Raw genomic sequence first — 23,073 nt, 5'->3', positions numbered from 1 at the left:
CCTCGCTCCAGGGATGTCCCTGCTGTTGTTCTCAGGCAATGGATGTGGCCCTGTGGTGGGGATGTTCCCCACCATCCCCACATTCCCCCTGTGAACTACCCCAGTTGTACTCTCAAGAATCCCTGCCTGATGTCATTGTACCCCTAGTGTCATCCCCAGCCCCACGCCCCAGTCCCTTTCCAAGACCCTCATAATGTCCCCAGCTCCTCTCAGTGCCCCTTGCCCCAGCCCCCAGGTGTCCCTATGCCTCACCACACACCACCAAGGACACCCCATGTCCAGCCCCCTGCCAGTGTCCCCCACAGTGTGTCCCCATTGCCACCAAGGTACCCCCCTGTCCCGACGAACACCTCTCTGTGTCCCAGCCCCGTTCCCACCAGTGCAGCCCCCTGTCCCAAAGCCTCAGCATCTTACACCGCCCTCAGTGACCCCTACCTCCGCGGGGCTCCTGCAGTACCAAGTCTGACCGCCAGAGGGCAGAGCGATCCAGCATAGAGCAGCACAGCACTGCAAAGACGAGCACAGCCCAGCACAGCCCGGTACAGTCCAGCACAGCCCGGTACAGTCCAGCAGAGACCAGCACAGACTTGTACCACCCCCCAACCGCCCCAGGGCTACCAGTGCTGCCTCCGGTACCCCAAGTGCTGCCCTAGTCTGGCCAAGAGCCGCCCAAACCTGACCCCAGTGCCCCCAGTAGTGACTGCAGTGCCCCAATGGCAACTCAGGGTGCCCCCATAGTGCCCCCAGTGGCCTCCAGCTTCATGTCCCCCTGCCCAGTGTCCCTTCCATCACCCTGCAGTGTTCCCAGCACCCCACCATGTGCTCCCCTGGATCCCACCCCCTGAACTCGGTGATGTTCCTGTCCCCAACAGAGCACACGCAGGCATCTGTCCCAAAGCCAGTGTTTATTTGGGCGTGCTGCAGGCTGCGGGGAGGGGGGACACCTGGCTGCCCCTGCACTCCTCCCCTACAACTATTTACAACCCCAGCGATGGGCAGGGTGTCCCATCTCACCCCTCCTGGCCGTGTCCCCACCGTGTGGCCTGTGTCCTGTCCCCAGCAGGGGACGGGGCCATGTCCCCCTGCCTGCAGCCCAGCCTCCTCCCAGCTCTGGCTCCAAAATAACCAGCAGAGGAAACTGAGGCACTGAGACCGAGCTCACCCAGTGCCAGCTCTCACTGCTGGTTTGTCCCCTTCCATTACCGGCTCGTAGCCCTCTGCGTGGCAGCACCATACCCCAAAGGGCATCACCCCCCCCGCACCAGGACCGCCCATGGCACCAGGACCCGGAGCCCCATGGAACTCCAGGAAGGGGAGGGATGAGAGGAGCCGGATGCAGCCACCCCCAGGTCCAGGTCCTCCACCATCCCCAGTGCCGGGAGGTGATGTTGGTGTCCCCCCAGTGACTATGTACAACCTGCAAATAAATACCACCCCCGGCAGGAGAGGGCGGAGGAGGGAGGGGGGGAGAGTGAGGAAGGGGGGCAGAGGGGGTGCGAGCATGCGTGCGTGTCTGCCTGCATGGGTGTGGGTATATATATATATTTATTTATTTATAGATATTTTTTCTTTTTTTAATATTAAAAGGAGGGAAAAATAGACCATTGTGCTAGCAAAGTCCCTGGGGAGGGGTTCATGTGTGCCCGCAGTTCTCTGGCGGGTGATTCCGGCGGCTCCGTGGCTTCTTCTGGTCCTGCAGCTCCTTGGCTTTGAGGGCAGCCAGCGGCTCGGGGGGGCCGGGGGCCGGCGGTCGCCAGAAGCCCTGGCAGTACTGGTCGAGGAGTCCCAGCTCGGGGCGGGTGAGCAGCTGCAGCAGGTCCTGGTAGCGCGGCGTCGGGGCTCCCGGCAGCGCGGCGGGGGGCAGCTCGCCTTGCAGCAGGACGGCGTGCACGGCTCGGGCGGCCAGGACGCGCAGTTGCACCTTGGTCACCGTGTGCTTGAAGTTGTTCTCGGTGGCGGTGCAGGAGTAGAGGCCGCTGTCGGAGAGCTGCAGGGCGCGCAGCAGCAAGCCCTGCTCTGTCCGCAGTGCCCGGCCCCCCTCTGTGCGCAGCTGTGGGGATGGAGGGGCTCAGCTGGATGCCCACCAGCCGGACCCCGCGCGCAGCACCCGGCTCCTACCTCTTTCCGTCGGTCGCTGTTGTCCTTCTGCAGCAGCCATTTGACGGTGGCTTGTGGAGAGCGGGGCTGGCACTCGAGGAAGGCGGTGCTGCCCTCCACCCCGTACTGCACAGCCTCCACCGTGTTCTTGTTGGCTGCAGGAGCGGGACACGGCAGCCAGGTCACACACACGTCCCCACGCACCATCTCCCTCCTCTGTTGCTCTGCCCCATGCCACTGAAGCATCCATACACGTTCTTCCTTCTCCTGAATGTATCTATCCATCCACCCATGGTCATCCTTTGACGCATCCATCTGTGCTCTTCTTTCTCCGCTGTGTATCCATCTATTCCCCCCACCTCTCCATCCCTCCACATTCGACCTCCAACATTTCCATTCATTCATCTACCCGGTCATTCATTCATCTGTGCTTTTCTTCTTCCCAATGTAGCCACCAATCCACAGCCACCCTACTGCGAAGCATCCAGACACCCACTGTGCATTTCTTTCTCTCCAATATACCCATCCATTTATCCATCCACAGTCAATCTCCTCCTCCTCCTCTTCCTCCCAGTGTATCCACCCATCTATGGTCATCCTCCTCTTAAGCATCCATACATCAGTCTGTGCTCTTCTTTCCCCCCAGTGTATCCATCCTTCCACCCACCCACCGACTCATCTAACATTTCCATTCACTCACCTCACTTGGCCATCCATCCGTGTTCATCCTTCTCTCAGTGTATACATCCATCCACATCCTCTTCTAAAGCATTCATCCATTCAGCTGTGCTCTTCTTTCTCCCCGCTGTATCCACCAATCCATCCACCCAGCCATTCATCCACCCCATGCATCCATCCATTCTTCTTCAATCTCCAGTATTTCCATTCACCCACATACTCACCCCATCCACGCTTCCATGCATCCATCCACCCACCTGCCCACCCCCTGTTGCTTTTCCAATACATCCCATAATTTCACAATATATCCACCCACCAGCCCTCAAGGCCACCCCCGCACTCATCCCATTGCCCACATTCTCCCACCTCCTACCACTCATGCCTCCCCAGGTCCTGCCCCACACCTCTGTCCCCAACACTCTGGGGTTGTGCCATGCCCACTCACCATTGGAGTTGTAGCCTCGGCACTGGCGCATGGGGTTGCCATGCCGGACGTCCTGCCGCCTGCTTCGCCTGAGAGGAGGCAGGAGGTGACCTGGGGAACTTCCTTGGGCCCCCCTGCCCTCCCCCAGATCCCCACCTCTTGGAGGATGCTGAGTAGCGGCTGCAAGCCTTGCCATCCCAGGCACAGTACGGGTCGCGGGCCAGGCAGCAGTCAGCACAGGCTTCTCCATATACATCACACCGGTGCAGGGCCAGGTGGGTCACTCCTACAGCCGAGGACACGTAAAGCTGTTGCTGTTGGGGCGACAGAGAGGACAGGGTAAGATGCCCCCTGTCCATATGGCCATGTCCCCAGTACAGGGAGAAGTGGAGACCACGTATCCCAGAGCTGCTCAGGGGCACCCGCCGGCCTCCTCGATGGCCACTGTAATGCTATGGTGGCGACAGGCATCCAGGATGTCATAGTCCCCAAATCTGCCCACAGGGCACTCACCCTCTTGGAGGAGATGGTCATCATCTTGATGGGTGCTGGCACCTAGACAGGAGCAGGAGTGAAGGACATGGAGCGAAGCACAGAGTGCATCCCCCATGCCCACACCAGTAAGGCAGCTACAGGAGCCAGCAGGAAGAGGGACAATGTTGTGGGTCTCCCTGGAACTGCCCATGGGACTGGGTGGTGTCACAGCAGCTCCAGGGCTGGGACAATGATACCTGGTCCCATCAGTTCTGGGCAAGGGGTGAGACAAGGATGCTCAGCAGCAGCTGTAGGATAACCCAGCCCTTACCTTGAACACCTCAATCTCCTCCAGCATCAGCTCCTCTGTCTCCATGTCGTCCCGGGGCAGCACAATGACTTTCTGCACCGTGCCCCGATCTGCAAGACACCAGGGTACCTGGACACTCAGTGCCACCAGCTGGGCACCCGTGCCCTCCCCTCCTGGGAATGGGGTCCTTGATGGGGGCCAGGAAGGGCTCCCCATGCCCATCTTCATCTGTCTTAGTTGCACTGTGACACTCAGGTCACCACTCACAGCTAGGGGCTGCCACTGCCCAAGACAGAGGGACAGCAGCTGGGATAGGCACTGGGTTTGAGAAAGACCGGGACAGACCATGGTGGCCCTCGGATGGAAAATAAGGAAGGGGAAGCATCAGGCTGGATAATGGTGGCCCTGACGTGGTGAATGAGGCAGGAGAGTTGGACTTGGGCCTTGGAAAAGGTTAGGCTGGAGGTCTTAGGATGGACACTGGGATAGCGGATAGACCAGGCTGGATGATGGTGTGCTAGGATGGACACTGGGGCACAGAAAGGACCAGACTGGATGGCGCTGTCCTAAGATGGGCACTAGGGCAGGGGACAGGCCATGACACTCCCAGGGTCCATGGCACAGGGGTCTCAGCCCCTCAGCCTGCTCCACCATGGAGCAGAGGTGCCAGCAGAGGCACCCAGCCCCGGCAGTGCCCGTGCCCTCTGAGGCCGCGCTGGAGCATGCTGCGTTCTCTGCGGTGCGCGGCGTGGGTACCTGTGCCCAGGAAAAGCACCTCATAGCGCCCATCTGCCGCGTCCACCTGGTCAACAGCGATGGTGGTGAAGCGGTAGTTGACGTTGGTGCGCACAACCAGAGGCTGCCGGTGGGCTGGGTAGACCGAGTGGTACATCAGAGGGTGCGAGCGCATGAAGTTGATCACTTCGTCGGGGTAGTCCTTGGTTGACTTCATGGAGGGTGTGAAGGTCCCCCCGGGGCACTGCAAGCAGGCAAAAGGTATCGGTGGGGCCTTCAGTGTCCTGGGACTATCGTGTCCACGAGTGCCAGCGATCTTACTTACGGTGCCTGGCCGGGGGTAGGGCATTTTGCCTGTGTAGGGCATCCACTGGTAGTTGGGGCCCTCCTTGTGCGCAAAGGGCCCATTGAACACCATGCGGATGTCGGCCATGGAGTAAACGCAGACGGCCGAGCCCTTGAACACTGACCTGGCAGGAGGAGTGGCACAGCCTCAGGCACTTGTGCCACCTTCGTGCTGACACTGCCAGCATCCCCACCTCACCCCACGCCCACTTCAGCACCACTAGGACCTCTACCCACCTCGACAAAAAGTCCCCATCCCCAGGGACCGCCACGCCGCAAGGGCACCGCACTCACCCCGATGCGGAGAAGACGGCGTAGATAACAGGATTCTTGGTGTCCTGCGTCTGCTGGATGAAGACGTCCTCTTGGGACAGAAGGAAGAGCACGTTACCCCCAGGGGGTGGCTGGGGATGCCTGCATGGGTTGGGCTCTCCCATGGTGGGGCAGCAATGGAACTCTCCGCCCTCCCAAATGGATAGTGTGCCATGTCCCCTCCCCAGGGTGCCGGGGTGCAAATGAACCATTGGGGTCACCCAGTGCCCTCCCATGGAGCCCACGCACTCACGAAGCTCATCAAAGTGCGTCTCGATCCCATCGGGTCCTGGCACAGAGCAGACGAGCCGGGCCTTCAGGAAGGTGCTCCATTTGTTCACCAGGCAGCAGTGTCCCCCATCATCGTTCTGTGACAGAAGGACTCAGCGCTCAGCCCCACATTCCCCACCACCAGCCCCTGCCTGCACCCCGCTGACCCACTGCACACACCAGGCAGATGCGCCCGATGCGGGAATAGACCCCAGGGCTGAGTGGGGCATCTGCTGACTTCTCTCGGAAGAAGAAGTAGAGTTTGTCATCATTCCTCTCGCTGCTGTCAGGGATGAGCTGGGCACGGACAAAGGCAGGGTCTGCAACGGCACGACATAGTGCTGTCAGCCTGGGAACACCCACGGTCCCTGCTGCTGCAAAGCCACCGGTGTGATGGCTTCCCCTCGCCATCCATCAGCCTGTGCCCAGCCAGTGCTGACAGCTCCCCCTCCTCGATCCCTGCCCCTGCAGCCCTCACACCCAGCAGGACCACCCCATCTGCTCCGCTCTGTTTATTCAGCTGCAGCTCTGGGGCCGGGGGTGCTCTATGGGGGCAGGAAGAGCGCTCAGGGTCACCGACTACGGGGACATGGTTGAACGCTCAGCCCTGTGAAAACCCTTACCCAGGCTCTGGCAGAGGCAGCGCTGCCTCTCACCAGCTGGGTGCTCCCATCACTATGCAAAGCCCAAGCATGTCTGTCACCATGACCCACAGAGGTATCCCTCTGTCTATCTGCTCTAGATTTCCATTCATCCATCCATCCATCCATCCATCCATCCATCCATCCATCCATCCATCCATCCATCCCTTCCTTCCTCTCTCCCTCCACCTATCCATCTATCATCCATCCATCTGTCCACTCATTTACCCACCCATTCATCATTCATCTCTCCACTCATCTGTCACTCACTCATTTGCCCATCCATCCATCCATCATCCATCTGTCAATCCATCCGTCTGTCATCCATCCATCCATCCATCCACCCACCACACCTGCACCACTCCATCCCCCCTCCCATCCCACCATCCCACCATCCCTGCACCTGCCCCTGGCTGCCGCCTCTGTGGGCAGGATGCAGCAGGACTCCATCTATCTCATCCCTATGGTTGGAGCTATGGGATCCCCAGGGAACCTGGGCAGATGACACTCCATACCAACCGTTGAGCCACCGTGAATTGTACTGGTCTGTCCTCATGGCTGTCTGCTTGCCCATAGTGCGGAAGATGGCTGCATCAGTGCCCATAAAGTCGATGTAGACCCCGGCATAGAGCTCTTCATCTGCAGAGGGAAGGGATCAGGCCCCAGCTCCCTGCACCTTCTCCCACCATCCTGTCCAGCCCTGGCCAGGAGTCAGCAGGCAACCAGGAGATGCTGCCTATGGCCAACCCAGAGAGCAATGAAGGATGCTACCAGTCTGCAAGGAACCCCCAGACGGTGCCTGTTGCCTGAGTGCCTGCAGCACTGGGAGCCCAGCTGCTCTGGGACACTGGGGTGATGTGGGTGATGTCCCCTCCACCCAGCCCTGGCAGCCACAGGACTCACTTATCAATGCAGAGACGGTGTCCACTTTGGGGTCATAAGAACACTTCCCTTTGCCTGACTCCAGCTTGTCTGGCTCTAGGTAGAAGATATAATCCTGGAGAAGGAAGCAGAACAAGGAGCTTGTGACAATTTCCCCCTCCATCCCCATGGCACTTTCTGAGGCAGAGGCCTCTGTGGGATGGAGTGCGGTGGCCGCAGGTGCTGCCAGTAGAGGATGGATGCGGTGGGACCCTGTGGGGGTCTGCAGGGCTCCTGGGAAGCTGAGGTCTGCAGGAGGTGCTCCTCAGTGTGTGCTGGGTGCCGCTCTGTGCCCTCCACCATGCAGGTCCGTTATTGCTCGCAGGGTTCCTACACTGCTTCCTGGCCCATCAGTGTGGAGGGACGAAGCTGCTGCAGGGGCTGCTTGGAGCGCTGGGATCACACCAACTCCAGTCCTTTGCAGGCAGGGTTTGGCTGCAGGCACAGCCAGTGAGGAGCCGTCTTCCACCAACATCCACTGGGTGATTCAGGGCCAGCCACCCCCACCACTGGGAGCTGCTCTCTTCACTGCAACAAGTTTGGAACCAACCCCTGCGCCAGGGTGAAGCAAAATCCACTTCCCATAGACCATGTGAAACTTCCTGCCCTGCCATCCCAGGGCATACAGGGCCAGGCAGGGATGTCCCATGTGTCCCCAGCATGCACAACAAGGCAGCACCAATGCCTGTACCCCACGAGCCTCAATGACAGGACAAGGAGGGTCCCCACAGAGGACAGGCTGTGTGTGGGGCTGCTGTCATCCTGCTGGCCAGATACAGCAAACCTGGGGACAGCGGGATGCTAACCACAGGAACACTAGCCATGGGGCTGCTGGCCATGATGACACTAGCCTTGAGGTTAGCCACAGGGATGTTGGCCATGGGGATGCCAGCTATGTTGATGCTAGCCAGAGGGACACTAGCTTTGAGGGCAGCATCCATGGGGACATCATCCATGGTGTAGTCAGCCATGGGGATGCTAGCTATGGGTACACTCGCCACAAGGATGTCAGCCACAGGGATGGCAGCTGCTTGAGGCTTTTCCTCTCCCCGTGCACCCCTTACTGCAAGACTTGCTCACGCCAGCTTCTCCTGGCCCATGGGCACCCAGCCCATAGGTGCTGATGGCAGAGCTGGTGGCTGGGAGCATCATACTGTGCTCTCCTAATCTGAGCTGACAGGGATGTCCCTTTCAGAGAGAAGGGGACGTGGCAGGGACAGAGACAGGCAGGATCTGTCTGTGCACCTACATGTGCCCCATCCCATGCACTGACCCATGTTAGTCCAAGGGGAGACACTGTCAGGGCAGGCTGGATGCTGGCTGACCCCAGAACCTGGGGACATCACCTCCCTGACTCCATTGAACAAGCCCCCTCCCCAGGCAGGAAAAAGCAAATGGATGCTGGCCAGGCAGCTGCTCAGCAACACTTCTGTCGACCCTACCAAAACACCTCCTGTGCACGGCTCTCTGGAGCCCCCTGCCTCTGCTGACACGTGGATTTGCAGGGACACAGCAAGCCTGGAGACAGGCTGAGGGGTGACAGCCACCCCTGACAGTGTCCCCTTGGGGACGAGGAGGAAAGAGTTAGTGAGAGCAGGAGAGAGAAGACGCCGGGCCGGCTGCCGCAGAGAGCTTTGCAGAGAGGAGGGGAGGCAGCAGACGGGGGGGCCGCGGCGAGGGGCCCCCAGCCCAGGAGCTGCCGGTGGGAAGAAGGAGCCCACAGCTCCAGTGCGAGGTGGGCACAGCGGCGGCGGGCCCCCAGACCCGTTCCCACCTTGCTTTCTGCTGGTCTTGGGCTGCGGGGGCCGTCGGTGGCTCTGCTCTCCCGGCCTCCCGGCTGGAGGGGCTGGCTCGGCGGAAAGCCCTGGGGAGAAGGAGCAGGGCACAGAGTTAGCACCGGGGGGGGGGATGGGACCCCCGGGCTGGGGGCTGCAGGATGGTGCTGGCAGCCTGTCCCCATGGCACCGCACGTGGCACCGTGCTCTCCGCTGGCTCTGCAGGGACATAGAGCCTCGTCCCCAGGGCTGTCCGATGCCGTCCTCAGTGCGCATCCCTGAGCATCTCCGAGTGCTGTGACAGTGAAATGCCACCGGCGGTCCCAGGATGGAGCAGTCTGAGCCTCTCCCTGTGGCAGTGGTGGAGCACTGGGCTGCCCCATCCTCACACAGCACCACATCTCCTTCGGCTTGGCTTGCTCCAAGCAGGCAGCACTTCAGCCCTTCAGGACAGGACCCAGGGGCAGAGTTCACCCGGGTGGCACACCCTCATGGCACACCACAGTAGTCACCCAAAACTTCTTCCACTGAGCATCTAATCCAGCACGTTGGGCTCCACTGCCTCTCTCTTGTGTCAAGCTGTGCTCATCCAGGTAGGGTGATGTTCTCCCTCGTTGGCCTCCAAGCATCCCATGGGAGATGCCACCACTGTCCCTGCTCACTCATGGAACTAGGCCACCACGTTTCTCCTTGCAGAATGCTGGCTCTGGAGCAGTGCAGGGCACATCCATGCAGAGGGGCTCCATGCAACAGCACCTCCCCTGCTGGATCAGTGTAGGGCTGGTGTGGAGTCCAGTGGATCCCGGTGCAGAGAAGTCCTCATGCTGCAGAACGGTCTCGGCCACGCTCAGCCTCACCTCACTGGAGCTCAGCCTGACACTGTCCCCCAAGCTCCCTGGCACCGGCCCCAGGATGCGCCCTCCTGCACGGGCACCACTGCAGCCCCCACCCCTCCACCCCTTACCTGTGCTTTGCGCCCACGGTTGATGAAGGCGCAGATGGGGTTGTAGGCGCCGGTGCCGCACACATAGAGGTGAGTCCGGTTCCAGGGCTGGATCAAGCGGATGAAGTTGCCACACTCCCCCTGGGAAGGAGAGGATGGTGGCAGCTATGCAAGGGCTCCATACACAGCAAGGTCTTGTGGCACCATCCCAGCCGTACTTGGGGTGGCACTGTGGCTGTGGCAACCAATGGCATGGGGACTCAAAGGTCACCTCCAACCCAAGCAGGTCCCCAGCAGGATGCCAGCCCTCCTCTCGCTGGCTAACACTCACATTGCTGTTCTTGCCTGACAGGATGCACTCCTCGATCCTCTGCTGGGAGGCAGGCCAGTGGATCTGCGGGAACATCAGAGATGAGGGGGGGGGGCTGCTGACCCCGCACCATCCCATCCCATGGAGGTGCCCCATATGGTAACGGCTTACGATGAGGGGCTCGCGGTTGATGTCGTGCAGGTCCAGGGAGAGGACGTAGTCCTTGCTGCCCACGTACATGCGGTCGTGGTCCTCGTCCTTCAGCAGGATGCGGTAATCGCTGGAGTTGAGCAGGAAGTTGAAGAAGTGCGCGGTGCCGGTGGCCTTCAGCTCTGCGGGGCCGATGGGCACACGTCAGCATGTCGCTGTGCCCCCAGCCAACGCTCCCCCAACCTCTGCTGTCGGCCCTCTGCTCCTGTGCTCCATTGCAGAAGCGTCCCCATGTCTCAGTCCATAGGGAGTGGGGCCCCAAAACCCAACTCCTGGGGAAAGGGGGAGCAGAGCCCCCAGCCCGCACCCCCCTTTGGGAGTTATTTTTAGCCTGAGTGTGGGAGAAACGAGTGAAAGAGGATAATGAGGGTCATGAATATTCACAAGTGCAGCGAGGCAGCCAGATGGAAGGCAGAAGTGCTGCAGATGATGTGGGACGGAGCCAAGAAGCACGCAGCAGGGGCAGGGCACAGCCAGACATGGGGGGGTGGGGGGGGTGCACCCCACCTCCCTGCAGCCAGCACAAGGGATGGGATGGACTGCCCAATGGGTGCCACCATCAGATGCCACCTCCACCAGAATGCATCCCCATCTCCCAGTGCTGTGCTGGCTGCATTGGGGCTGGCAGCTCTGGGCACAAGGCAGGATTCCTCTGTCTTGCTCTGGGAAGCTGCACTATGGGACATGCCCCCCAGCCCCGGGTGGGGTGGGATGGGACACAGTCCTTCCCTGAGGGTTGTATCCCCATCCCTGTCCCCATCCCTGTCCCCATCCACTCCTCTGGCACAACAGGGTTGGGGCTGCCTCCACACCCCAGCGATCACAGTGGGGAAAGGAAATGCCCCCATGACCCCACACCCCACTGCTGATGGACAAGCAGGTGAGCCCACACTGTGACCTCTGGCCCCCTGCACTGAGCACCCCATTACACCCCCCAGCCCTGAGTACCTGCTGGGGCCGCTGGTTAGTCGAGCACATCCCACTGCTGCTCATCCCCCACCCCCCTGCCTTAATCCCCTTTTAATTGCCCCATTCCACACAGGTGGCCTCCATGGGGGCAGGGGCTGAAACATCCCCCACAGGCTGGGCTGAGCCGTGCCCATCCCACACCACCGCTGTATGGCTGGGGGGGTGTGTGATCACATCCCCACAGAGCACCCCAAAAAGCAGAGCCGGGTGCTGCAGGACCCCAGAAAGCAGAGGGAGCAAAGGGTTAATCCCATCCGGGCCCTGCGGCCACCTCCCCAGGTGCTCCATCACCCATCCGCTGTGCTGCGAAGCCAATTACACCCGCTCTCACCTAATTAGTTTCTAATTACGGGCTTGTAGTGCATTCAACATAATTAGCATGTAAATTACACGCCGTGTTTATATTCAATAAGCGCTCTGCCCGCTCCTGGCACTGCGGATGGAGCCTTTCGGGAGCCCTTCTCTTGATTTTAATCCGAGGGAATGAATTTAATTCACGTGCCGACGGAGCCGCGGGGCCGCGCAGGATCGGGGTCCCGGCCCCACATACAGCATCCCCTACAGCCCCGCATACAGCATCCCCTACAGCCCCGCATACAGCATCCCCTACAGTCCCACATGCAGCATCCCCTACAGCCCCACGGCCACCGGGCTCCCACCGCGCACCAGAATTCGGGCCATCCCAAATCCCCACCTCCAAAATGGGGGCTGCGGTGACAGCGGGGCCGGGGTTGGTTTGTCCCCTCCTCATTGAACCCACGTGCTGCCATCGGGACGATCAAAGCGCGGGTGGGTCGCCCCGGGAAAGCGGAATTGCTTATTTGTTTGAGCGTCACTCCGCTACCCCTTGATGGGTTATTTATGATGTAATTAAGCTAATTACATGTAATAAGAGAGTTTCCGTGGCCCCCAGCCAAGCCCTTTTCCCATTTAGCTGCTCACAGGTGGTAGGGAGCCGCAGGAGCGCGGCAGGGGCTGCGGGATGGGAGGGGAAGGGAAAGGCTTTGCTTTGATCCCCAGTGCCACTGCGAGGACGGGGACAGGGACAGCCCCGCATCCCAGCAGGGACAGGGGACAGGTGCCACGGTGCCCAGATCCAACCCCACATCAAAGCGGGGCCGGCCCCATGCCTGGCGCTGCAGCCCAATCCCCCCATTGGCACGGCCTCCCTTCCCCCCCCCCCCCAAAAGCAGTTGTTGGTTGGCTTTTCTTTCTTTTTTTTTTCCCAGCCAAAAATGCTGATTCATCCCCAGCCAGGAGGGATTGGGACCGCCTGGAAAGAGACCCCGTGCCATGGAGCCTGCAGGGGGATGGATGCTTCCCTGCGTGATCCCATCCCAAAGCAGCAGGGGACCACGGGGCACCCCTGGGGGTGGAGGAGGAGCAGGGATGTGGGACACCCCACAGTCAGCATCAGAATAACGCTGCCATGGCCACATCCTCGGCAGCAGGGAGCAGCTCAGCAGCAGCAAGAAAGCCCCAAACCTCCCCAAAACACCCCCAAAGGGCTCCGGTGCAGCCTTCCCCACCAATAATCCCGCAGCCACAGCATGGGGTCACATCCTGCCCATCAGACGGACATCCCCAACCCAACAGAACCCCATAGAAACCCATTCATTGAGAGACTCAGCCATGTGTGATGCCCCATAACCCCACTGCTGCCCCACACCCAGCCCCGCAGTGCCTTTCCCAGGCAGTTTGCAGCCCTCCATGAAGGCGGTGGGGAAGCAAGCAGCTCAGCTTGTTGCAGGTAGGGGGCTGCCAGCTGAGCCAAACCGATCCATCCCCCTCCCTCCAGCAGAGCAAATTCAGGGTTGTGCATCACAGAAAAAAATGGGAGGAATGGGAAAATGGTAAAAGGTGGTGGTGGCAGAGGGGATGGATGCTGCACAGCCCTTGTCCCCACCGTGTCCCCCCATCTGGCCGTGTTTATCATCGGCAGCCACCGCATTGTGCGCCCCACAGCTACAGCAGCTTAGCAGCCATCTGCCACCAACATCCCCAGTGGGGCAGGGAAACTGAGGCAAGGCAGGGGCTGCGCTCTGGGATGTGGCTGTTACGATCACCACTAAACAGAGTTTGGGGGGGTTATTTTTTCCCACTAAAAGGTGGGAGGCGGCCCCATGGGGACGGTGGCTTTGAAGCTCAGCCCTGACCCCGTACACCTTCCTCCCGCTGACGCACCGCATCCTCTCCATCACTCCTGGAGCTGACGTCCCCGGTGCCCGGCGGAGGAAACCGGAGCAGAGGGGGCAGCAGGATGCGCCCGGCACGGGGGGAAATCGCTCACAAGCAAGGAGGTGATTAAAAATATCCACCCTATTTCTGGCCGGCATGGAGCTGGGAAGAGCTGCTGGCAACGCAGGGCGGCCCTGCAGCCTCTCCCTCTTCCAGGGCAGCGTGGGATCGTGCTGTTCTTTCCATGCCGGTCACCTTCCTGCCCGGCACCAGGAAGGCAATGACAAGAGGGTCCCCCCGGTCCCAGCCAGGGCAGGGACGCAGCGCCAGCCCCGTGACACCGCAGCCCGTCCTTCTTTGTGTGCTTTCCCCGAAACGCTCCACGCACGACAGCATTCTGCCGAGGATGACGCAGGGCCCTGGGGAGCTGCAACACACCGCGCTTCCTCCCCGTGCCGGGAGGATGCTGCTCCCATCCCTCTGCGCCCATCCCTCCGCGTCACCTTCCCAGCAGCACCTTATCACCTCCCCATGCCCAGCAGGCTGCCGGCCGCTCGTCCCCTTGTGCCACCGCAGCACCGAGCCGGGGCTAAAACAGGCACAGGGAACACATCACCCCACGACGTGATGGAATGTTTGGAATTCATTTGTGCCCAGGGCTCACCGGGTGGCAGGGGCAGCTCCCAGCTCCCCCAGAGCCTTCCCGTGGGATCCGGTCCCCCAGCTCTCAGGGAGGGGGAAGCAGGGACGCGGCACAGGACCACGCAGAGCCGCAGGGGCAGCAGCTCCGTGCCGGGCAGGCATTGCTCCTGCCTCTCGCCCGGGCTTGTCCTGCTGCTTCATTCCAGGGATTTTCGTGCTGAGGCACAACCCGGCTGCGTTTGGGGCTGCTACCCGCTGGGCTCTGCACGGTGCAGGGACTCTGCTCTGCTTCCTTGTGCCCAGCCCGCATCCAAGCCCCCATTTGCCTCTCAGCACCCCCGTCCCTGGCTGTGAATGCACATTTTGGGGTGTCCCCGTTGCTCTGCACAGTGGGGACAACACATGGTGCAGCCCCACATGGCTCCCAAGGTGGAAGATGGGGACATTCTGGCTTCCCTGCTCCCAACAGGATAACAAAAGCCAGCACCCACCTCCGTGTTCCCAGCACCCTCCATTAGTGTCCCTAGCCAGGGACAAGGCAGGACGACCAGACAGGCAGAGCAGTGCCCACAGGGACCCATGGCACCAGCACACACTGTGGGGTCGGCACTGCCCAGGTCGTGATTTGGGTTCTGCTCCTCTGCTTCTGCAACCCAAAGCCCTGCATTTGGTGGTCAGAAATGCCAGACCTTCCCCAAAATGCCAATGTTGGGGCTGCACTGTGGGTCCCAGATCTGGACCCGCACCCCTCGTTGGCTCAGGCACTTAAGGGTTAATTAACCCCCTTCCCTCCCACTCCCACCCCCCCCCCCCCTTCCCGCCGGCCCCCCGCCAGCTCCGGGCACTAATACCGGCACGGCTGCAAGCTGCTGTCTGGAGCCGGCAGCCGGGGGCCCCCCCGGGTGAGGATTTAGGGTTGGACACCCCACAGGGCTGCAGATCCCAGAGGTGACCCTATAGAGCTCAGGAGGCAGCGTGTCTCCCCCCCCCTCTCCGGTCCCCATGGCTTACCTTTGAAGGAGAGCTGCACCCTGGGGGTGGGGGGCACGCCGTCCTTGCCGTGGGCTGCCCGCCAGCCCAGGGTCAGCAGGGTGGCCCAGAGCAGGACGGTGGCCACGGGCATGGTGGGGACACGCTGGGGGCAGTCCGGGGGGGAGCACGCCTGGCAGAGAGTGACAGCGAGGCAGGCGTCAGGGGGGGGGACGCCACAGCGAGGAGTGCAGCCCAGCCCCACTGACAGCACGGGAAGGGGCAGAAATGGGGAGGGGAGAGCAGAGCTGGGGGGGATGGGCTGTAGGGTGAGGCTGCGGCGTGCACCCAGGTGAGCCCTGTGCCCAAACCGAGGGCTGCCCCCCCTCCCCCCCCCATCCTCTCCCAGCCCTGAGCGCAGCGCACAGCCCGGCTCACATCTTTCCAACAGGAGGGAAATCTGGACTTCATTATTCCGCAAGCGAACACACACACACCAAAAAAAAAAAAGGGAAAAAAAGGAGCAGGAAAAAAAAGAAAAAAAAAAAGAAAGGGAAAAAAAAAAAAAAAGGATTTTTTTTTTTCATAAATAAAAGAAGAAGAAAAAATAACAGGGAAAAGAAAAAAGAAACCGCGCTGTGTGCCAGGCAGCCCAGCTGGGCTCCAGGGGCTCCGCACCGAGTCGGGCCATCGAGCTGCCTCCAGCGAGGCGCACATACACACACACACACACACACACACACACACACACACACACACACCCCGCCCCGGCTTGGGGACCTCCGGGGACACGCGGGGACCGGTCGCACACCGCGGGGCTGCGGGGTGAGGACGTGCCCGGGGGGGGGCTCGGACACACGGAGGTGCGCACAGCGCTCAGTGCCGCCGCCGCGCTGCGCCCTCGGGGCCAAAGAGGGGATGGCACCGAACAGAGCTACCTGGGGACAGGCAGCGTCCCCACTGCGGTCCCCAAGGAAGTCCCCCGCGGGCACTATAGCCGGAGGGTGGCCGTGCAGTGCGTGTCGTCGTGCCCTCCTCCTCCTCCCCCCCGAGGCTCCACGTTTCCCTAAATATTTCGGCTCCCTCTCTCTCCCCGCGCACACCCATTGTGCCGCAGCCGGGGCTTTGCCCGCCGGACCCCCGCTGCTCCATCCCAACCCGCAGTTGGTTGCAGTTAATTCCAACCCCCCCCAACCACCCCCACCACCACCACCCCGCTCCCCCCCATCCCCGGGGCGGCTTTTAGGAAATAATTCTGGCAAATCCCACTGTTGCGTTTGGATGGAGCCCGCGTACGCGTCAGAGACAGGGAGCGAGATGGCAAACAAAGGAAAAGAGGGAGAGGAGGGGAAAAGCGCACAGCGAGGAGGGAGGAAGGGGACGGCGGGGAGGGGGGGGCCGGGGGGAGCCCTGGGGGTGGGCGGGGGGAGCCCCATTGCGTGGAAAGGGCCCGGCCGGGAGCAGCGCTCCGGCAGCCCTCACCTCGGGGTCAGCGCGCTCCGGGAAACTGGAAACTGCGGCGGGGGGGGGGACACATTCCTGGCCGGCTCTGTGCCCCCCCCCCCCGCCTTCCCCCTCCCGTTCTCTCCTCCCGGGTATTACCGGGCCGGAATGGGGCCGGGGGCTGCTCCCCGGTACGGGATGGGATGGATGGGATGGAGCGCGCGGGGCTCGGCCGCTCCGATGGAACCGATGGAACCCCCGCGGGCAGCAGGGAGCGATGTGGGGAGGGAGGAAAGCGAACGGGGTGGGCAGGGGGAGGGCAGCGAGAGGCCGGAGTGCAGCGGGAAAGGAAAAAGGGTTAAGAAAATAATCGATTAATTAAAAAGCAAAAAAAAGAAAGAAAAAAAAAATAGGGAGAGAAAAAGAGAAAAATGGAGGGGAATAAAAAGGACGGAAAGGGAATCGCCGCAGCCCCGAGAAATAACTTTGCACAACTTCGCGCCGCCTCTCACCCCGCGGCCGGACCCCCCCGCCGCGCAGCCCCGATCCCCGGCAGCCCCCGCCGCCCAACCCCGGCCCGAACGGCCCCACCGCCCCCCGCGCCCCCCGCCTGCCCACGCCGCGCGTGGGTACCGCCGGAACGGGGGGGGGGGGAGAAGCGGAGAGCCGCGCGGGGATGCGGGGGGCAGCGGGAGCCCCGGGGGCGTGACACGGGTGGGCGGCGGGACGCGGGCGGGATCGGGACACGCGTGGGTGCCGGGACGCGCGTCTCCGCCGCGGGACGTCGCGGCGAGTTGAGCGCGGAGGAAAGTTTGCGGGCTGCAGGGGCGGCCCGATCCCCGATCCCGGCGGCGACGGTCGCGATAGTCGCGACGGCGCTCCCCGCCTCCCCCCTCCCTCCCCACGCTTACCTCTGCGGGGGCTCAGCGCCGCGCCGGGCACCCGCGGCCCCCCGCCATGTCGCGGCCGCAACTACCGCCGCGTCCCCGGCCCATGGAGCGGCGGTGCGGGGCGGGGCGGCGCGGGCGGGGCTCGAACCCGCGGCGGGGCGGGCCGGGGGCTGCGGCGGCGGCCCGGCTCCGAGTGGGCGCCGCAGCCCGTGCGCTCGCCATGGGGCTCCGCGGCCTCGTTTGCATAGCCCCGCCCCTCCCTCCGCCCCGCCCGCCCGCCGGGCCGCGGGTTCGAGCCCCGCCCCGCTCACCTCCGCTCCTGCCTTTTGTTGAGCCGCGCCGCGAGGGGACGACGCGGGGTTGGGGGGGGGGGGGTGAATGGGGAGGAAGGTCGGCGGGTCCCGGAGGCGCGGCCCGGCCCTGCGGGTTCGGAGCAGAGCGGGACGCCTTTGTGTGGCGGTGTTGGGGTGCCCGGGCGCAGCGGGAGAGGCGCCGGGGCGGCGGCGGCGGCGGCGGGCGGGGGCGGCTCCGGCGCGGGGAGAAACCGCCCGCCACAAAGAGCCCCCCCAACCCCCCCCCCCAACCCCCGGCTGCGCTCCCGCAGCCCCGCGCCGCTCCCCGCACGCCCTGCCCTCCCTCGGCTCCCCCCGTGTCCGTGCGGCGCTGCGTGTCCCCGCTGCAAATAATGCCCGAAACCCGACCCGGGGAGCTCCCGGCTCTGCAGGAATGTCGGAAAAGAGGCGGCGGTTTCCCCCCCCCCCCCCCCCCCCCCCTTCCCGAGCCCCTTTCCTCAGGCCCGGTCTAAGCACAAAGCCTTCCCCGCACTCCCCGGCTCCACTTCTCTCCTTGCGGGTCCGCCGAGCCGGTACCGATCACCCCCGCGTCCCCTCGGTCAGCTCCGTAGGTGGTGACCCACATTTTGCAGCCGATAAAACTGGGGCAGCCGCCGCCACCGGCTGCGCTCAGCCCCTGCCGCTGCTCACAGCGCTGCTGGGCTCCGGGCTGGGGGAGCTGAGGGTCGGAGCACCCCTAGCAGCGTGAGTCCCCATCCCCGGGCCATGGCTTGGGCTCAGCTCCGCACCCTGCTGTGCCATCCAACCCGAGGCACCGAGGCTGCTCTCCCCTCCCCATTCTCCCCTGTGTAACCCAGCACTGCCCGACTCCTCGCCCAGGCAGCAGAACCTGCCCTGAGTAGCTCAGAGAGCTCAACGTGTGTAGGCTGTACGCCCCATGTTGGGCAGGGGAGGCTCAGCGGGATCCTGGTGTGTCCCAGCTCGGTATTATAAGGAGCAGGATGCAGGGATGGGGATGGAGAGATGCAGAGATGGATGCATGGGCAGGGATGAAAGGATAGGTGAAGGGGTGGGGGTGCAGGGGTGGATGCAGGGGGCCAGGAGCAAGGCACAGCCACATAGAGCAGGAGGGAAGAGCTAGAATTCATAGGATAAAGGCAGGATGGAACCCTGGGATGGTTCCCTGATGGAACCCCATGCATGTTCGGGATAGCTGAGCCTTTGCCCCTCCAGCCTGGCTTTCAGATACTTGCTCAAATGGGACTTTATTATTGTAAGTGCCTGGAGGTAACTGTGGCCAAGTTTCTGCCTGGGGCCAAGCCAGAGCCAAGCTGTGTCCCTGGGGAACCCTCTGCATAGCAAGGTGCTGGGGACCCAACACCCTGCCATCACCCAGGGGTGCACGATGTCCCTGGTGTACCCCATCCCTTAGTCTTCACGCTGAGACCCCCGAGCCTTGTGGCAGTGCCGGGGAGGCCGGTGATGGATGGCCAGGGCTTGCCAAGCGCGGCGTGTTTGGCCGACGCCGTGTTTGTCTTGGCAGGGGCGGGGATGTCATCTCCTCCACTCGCAGGGTGACGAGCTGGGAAAGGCAGCGGGGGGCTGCACATGGGGCTGCCCTGATGGAGAGCAGCCCCGCACATCCCCCAGGGCCATCCTCAGGGCAGGGGCTGAGCACAGGCAGGGGCTGAGTGCAGCCTTGGTGTCACCTGCGGGAGATGAAGCTTTTTAGGATAACCTCCCCATTTCCTGGGGCCAAGAAGGGCTCTCAGGTGGCAGCCGGACAGCGGAGATGAGGAGCTGCAGGTTGTGCCATGTAAGTGGGTCAGTGGCACAGCTGTGGGATTCAGGGGGCACTAAAGGAGCTGGGGAGGACACGCGTGTGGCAGCAGGAATGGCTCAAGGGCTGCAAGAAACTGGGGCATCTCCGTGCACGTGGGTCTGCAAAGGGAAGGTTTGCTGAGAGCTGGTTTGGGGCATGGGGTGAGAATGGGAGCAGTGCAGGGGGGGCTGTGGGGGGGGTACATTACCCACACCTGGTGCTCAGTATGCTTGGTGCCACGGGTGCTGTCTGCCTGCTGCTGCCACCCTCACCCCTTTGTACCCACCTGCAGGACGTTCCTGGCAGCACAAGGCTCCTCGTTGCTGTTTCAGGTGGGCCCCAGGGCTTTGCCCCAGGATTCTCCCCAGGACACCTTCAGGGATGTTGGCTGCACCCCAGAACGGCGCTGCATTCCCCTGCAGAGCAGTGAGGACGTACAGGCTCAGTGCAGAACTGCGGTGCAGATGGGGTGGGAGGGGGCTGCTTGGGGGCTGGGGGCGGTTTGAGCCCCCTCCCCACCCCCTGGCTCCCTGCTGCCCACGCCCTCCCCTCTCTCCATCCATTTCCCACCACAAAAATCCCACAGAAGTGATGTTCCGCTCTGCAAAGCAGGTCGCCGTGGCAACCAGCAAAGGGGGTACAGGGCCTGGTCCCCATCGGGCACGGACCCCACATCCCAGAGCCCCCCAGGCTCTGTCCGAGGGGTGGGAGCTGCATCCCTCCCCTGTTCCTGCTCGTGTTCAGAGCCACCCATGGCCTGAAGCTCTGTGCCAGCCAGGGCAGGGAGGATGCTTTGAAAGCCCCCAGCCCCCCTGCCAACCTCCGCAGGGTAATTTCCATTTTCAAACCCCATTAAATAGGAGCCTTTTTCCTCTTTGTTTCTCTTCTCCTTCTGTTCTTCCCCCCACCCTTTAGCTCTTTGTCAGCTAAAAATACTCAACCCACCGGGGAGGGCGAGCTGGGACCCACTGTGCTGCAGCCCCTCTGCATTCCCCCCCCCTGGTGCTAAGGGTGTGCGAGGGGATGGGATGGGGCTCGAGCCATTGGCTTGGGCCGAGGGTAAATGCCTGGAAACACAAGCACAAACCGGGTGTGGGGCAGCAGAAATGGGACGGACGGGATGGAGGGTGTTGGGCTGCTGGCACCCTGCGCTGAGAGCAGGAGAGGGGCACGCTATGGGATGCGCATTACCTGGTGTCATTGAGATGCTTTGTGCCATTGTGCCACGGCAGCCGATGGAGGAGAAAAACAGCCCGGGGCGAATCATTCAGAGAGAGGCTGAGGGAGCCAAAGGGAGTTAAAGGGAGAGGGAGATGAAACCGGGATGAATCACCGCAGCGGGCAGCACTCACCTGCGCCACGAGGCTGCCAATGTGCAGAGCTGCCCCGGGGCACCGGGCGGGCACACACAGCCTGATGGGAACTGCGGAGACACCGCATCCAGATCACGGCTCTGCTGAAAGGTCACGGGCCCCAGAGCTGGCACCGCTTTGCTTTTTCCCACTGTTGGTGTGATTTGTGCAGAGACACGAGGTGGGAAAATGCCTCAGGCGCTGCTTAATAAGCATTGCAGGGCTCTGCTCCAACACCCAGCATCTGGGTGAGGGGAGGGCAGGGTGGATGGACAGACGGGTGGATGGTCGGTTGGCTGGGCAGTGGATGGAGGGATGGATGGATGGATGGATGGATGGATGGATGGATGGAGGGATGGATGGATGGATGGATGGATGGATGGATGGATGGATGGATGGATGGAGGGATGGATGGAGGGATGGCAGCTCAATGGCTGGTTGGATGGACACGATGTGGGAGGGACAATGGGCCAGGGCCAGTGAATGGGGGACAGCGTGTGAGCGGGGGCACATCTCGGGTGGCTGAGTGGGTGGATGGATGGACGGATGGATTGATGGGCGGGTGGGCGGGCGGATGGAAATGTTGGAGATTGAATATGGATGGATGGGTGGGTGGGTGGGTGGATGGGTGGGAATGGTGATTGAATATGGATGGGTGAATGGATGATGAATGGGTAAATGCATGGCTGGATGGGTAGGTAGATGGACAGAAGGATGGATGGATGGATGGATGGACGGATAGGGGGATGGATGGGTGGGTGGAGGGGGATGTGCTGGTATGCAGGTATCTGGGACAGACAGAGAGACCTCTGCCCCCTCTGTAGCTCCCTGGAACGGAGGTGCAGGGGGCTGTACGGGATGAGGCTCGCTGTATGCAGGTTGCTCCCGGCACGGCACAGCCTGGGCTCAGCCTGTGGGGACAGGGACCCAGTGGCGACAGTGAGGACATCCCGAGCGTCCTCCCGTCCATGTGCTGGGGCAGGTGGCATCGGGTGTCCGCAGCTGTGAGGCCGCCTCTCATCTCTGTCCAGGCTGGGGCTCACTTTCCCATCACCTGCTGCCCTCCCGGCCCCGGGCCAAGGCGTGGACGGGGGGGGGGGCGATGTCAATGTGTGAGACTTGGACTTGCAGCCCTCACATCTCCCAGCCCCGAGGCAGCCACGGCTGTGTGCGCTTCGCTCCCCGCACCCCAACGACACCCCACTCCCTGCACGCTCCCTGCAAAGCCTCCCCTCGCCCATCAGCGCTGTAATTACCAGCGATAGCTGCAGGGGGAATGCCCGGGGACTGTTCCTGCTGCAGGCAGGAGCCGTGACCCTCATTTCAATCTTCCCTTTGGGTAACAGAGCGGATGTGCCTGTGCAGACGTTGTGTTTTTCTGTGTGCGTGCGCATCGCTGTGCATTTCCAAGCCGGCTTTGCACGCCCGTGAGACTGCCGCAGCCCTTCGCCGAGATGCTGCTCAGCGTGCGCAGCCTAATGAGCCGGCACGGCAGAGTTAATTGAGGGGACTGTGAGCAGCACTTGTCATTAAGGAAGCGCTGCAGCAGGTACAGCAGCGAGACGCTGCCTGCCTGTCCCCCCAGGCTGACAGCAGCCCTGCAGGGACGGTGACAGCCTGTATCCCACGGCTGATGGCACGTCCCCGTGATGGGGATGCAGCCGCAGGGCGCCCAGGAGCATCCTTCTTGGGAAGGATGGAGGTTGGGTCCCTGTTGTGCCAATTAAGTTTGGGATAATGCTCGTGGGCAGAGGGGACAACAAACCCCCCCAGGCCTCAGCATCTGTGGGGCCAGGTGCTGCACAGGGCGTCCTGTATGGAAACACAGGCTGGGTGCAGCGGGGTGCCCCAGTAGGGTGGGTGTTTGGGGTCCCTTTGGTAGGGAAACCCTCTGAGCTGTGACACCACACCCACCTGTGCCTCCCCACCTGCCTTCTCCCATCACCTCCCCCAGCCCAGCCCCCAGCCCCAGCTCACTGCTCCTTATCTCCCAGTTCCCAGAGTTGCGAGGCAGGGCGCTGCGTCCCCAGGGAGCGTCAGAGTGGAGCGATAAGGGAACGGCAGCGATGA

The 23,073-nt window shown here is 62.3% G+C and overlaps 1 protein-coding gene across 3 annotated transcripts; it reads right to left on the bottom strand.

Moving 5' to 3' along the window:
• Nucleotides 1-903: 903 nt before the first annotated feature.
• SEMA3F (semaphorin 3F) lies at nt 904-17,729 on the bottom strand. Of its 3 annotated transcripts, XM_072347266.1 has the most exons (19): nt 17,558-17,729; nt 15,246-15,396; nt 10,407-10,567; nt 10,257-10,319; nt 9,947-10,066; nt 8,982-9,071; nt 7,190-7,283; nt 6,806-6,925; nt 5,826-5,965; nt 5,629-5,743; nt 5,358-5,427; nt 5,044-5,188; nt 4,740-4,962; nt 4,005-4,093; nt 3,713-3,754; nt 3,356-3,513; nt 3,221-3,288; nt 2,119-2,252; nt 904-2,050 (listed from the first exon to the last, which is right to left on the bottom strand). In XM_072347266.1, the coding sequence occupies exons 2-19, from the start codon at nt 15,355-15,357 to the stop codon at nt 1,634-1,636; spliced, it is 2,361 nt and encodes a 786-aa protein (XP_072203367.1). In that variant the 5' UTR covers nt 15,358-15,396; nt 17,558-17,729; the 3' UTR covers nt 904-1,633. The 3 variants fall into 3 exon arrangements, with proteins under 3 accessions (XP_072203367.1, XP_072203369.1, XP_072203368.1); XM_072347268.1 differs by lacking the exon at nt 8,982-9,071 and having other exon boundaries at nt 17,558-17,727; XM_072347267.1 differs by lacking the exons at nt 15,246-15,396; nt 17,558-17,729 and adding an exon at nt 12,109-12,227.
• Between the last annotated feature and the right edge of the window lie 5,344 nt (nt 17,730-23,073).

This window comes from Excalfactoria chinensis, chromosome 12, assembly GCF_039878825.1.
Source record: "Excalfactoria chinensis isolate bCotChi1 chromosome 12, bCotChi1.hap2, whole genome shotgun sequence".
NCBI lineage: Eukaryota > Metazoa > Chordata > Aves > Galliformes > Phasianidae > Excalfactoria > Excalfactoria chinensis.
The sequence above is the reverse complement of the archived record's forward strand: the minus strand, read 5'-3'. Positions and strand labels throughout refer to the sequence as shown.

Coding starts and splice junctions, on each gene's coding strand:
- SEMA3F (XM_072347266.1), bottom strand. CDS start 15,357: ATGCCCGTGGCCACCGTCCTGCTCTGGGCCACCCTGCTGACCCTGGGC. Junction 10,320..10,406: donor TCAACCGCGAGCCCCTCATC/GTAAGCCGTTAC, acceptor ATGTTCCCGCAG/ATCCACTGGCCTGCCTCCCA. Junction 5,189..5,357: donor GCCGTCTTCTCCGCATCGGG/GTGAGTGCGGTG, acceptor TCCTCCTGCCAG/GTCAGTGTTCAAGGGCTCGG.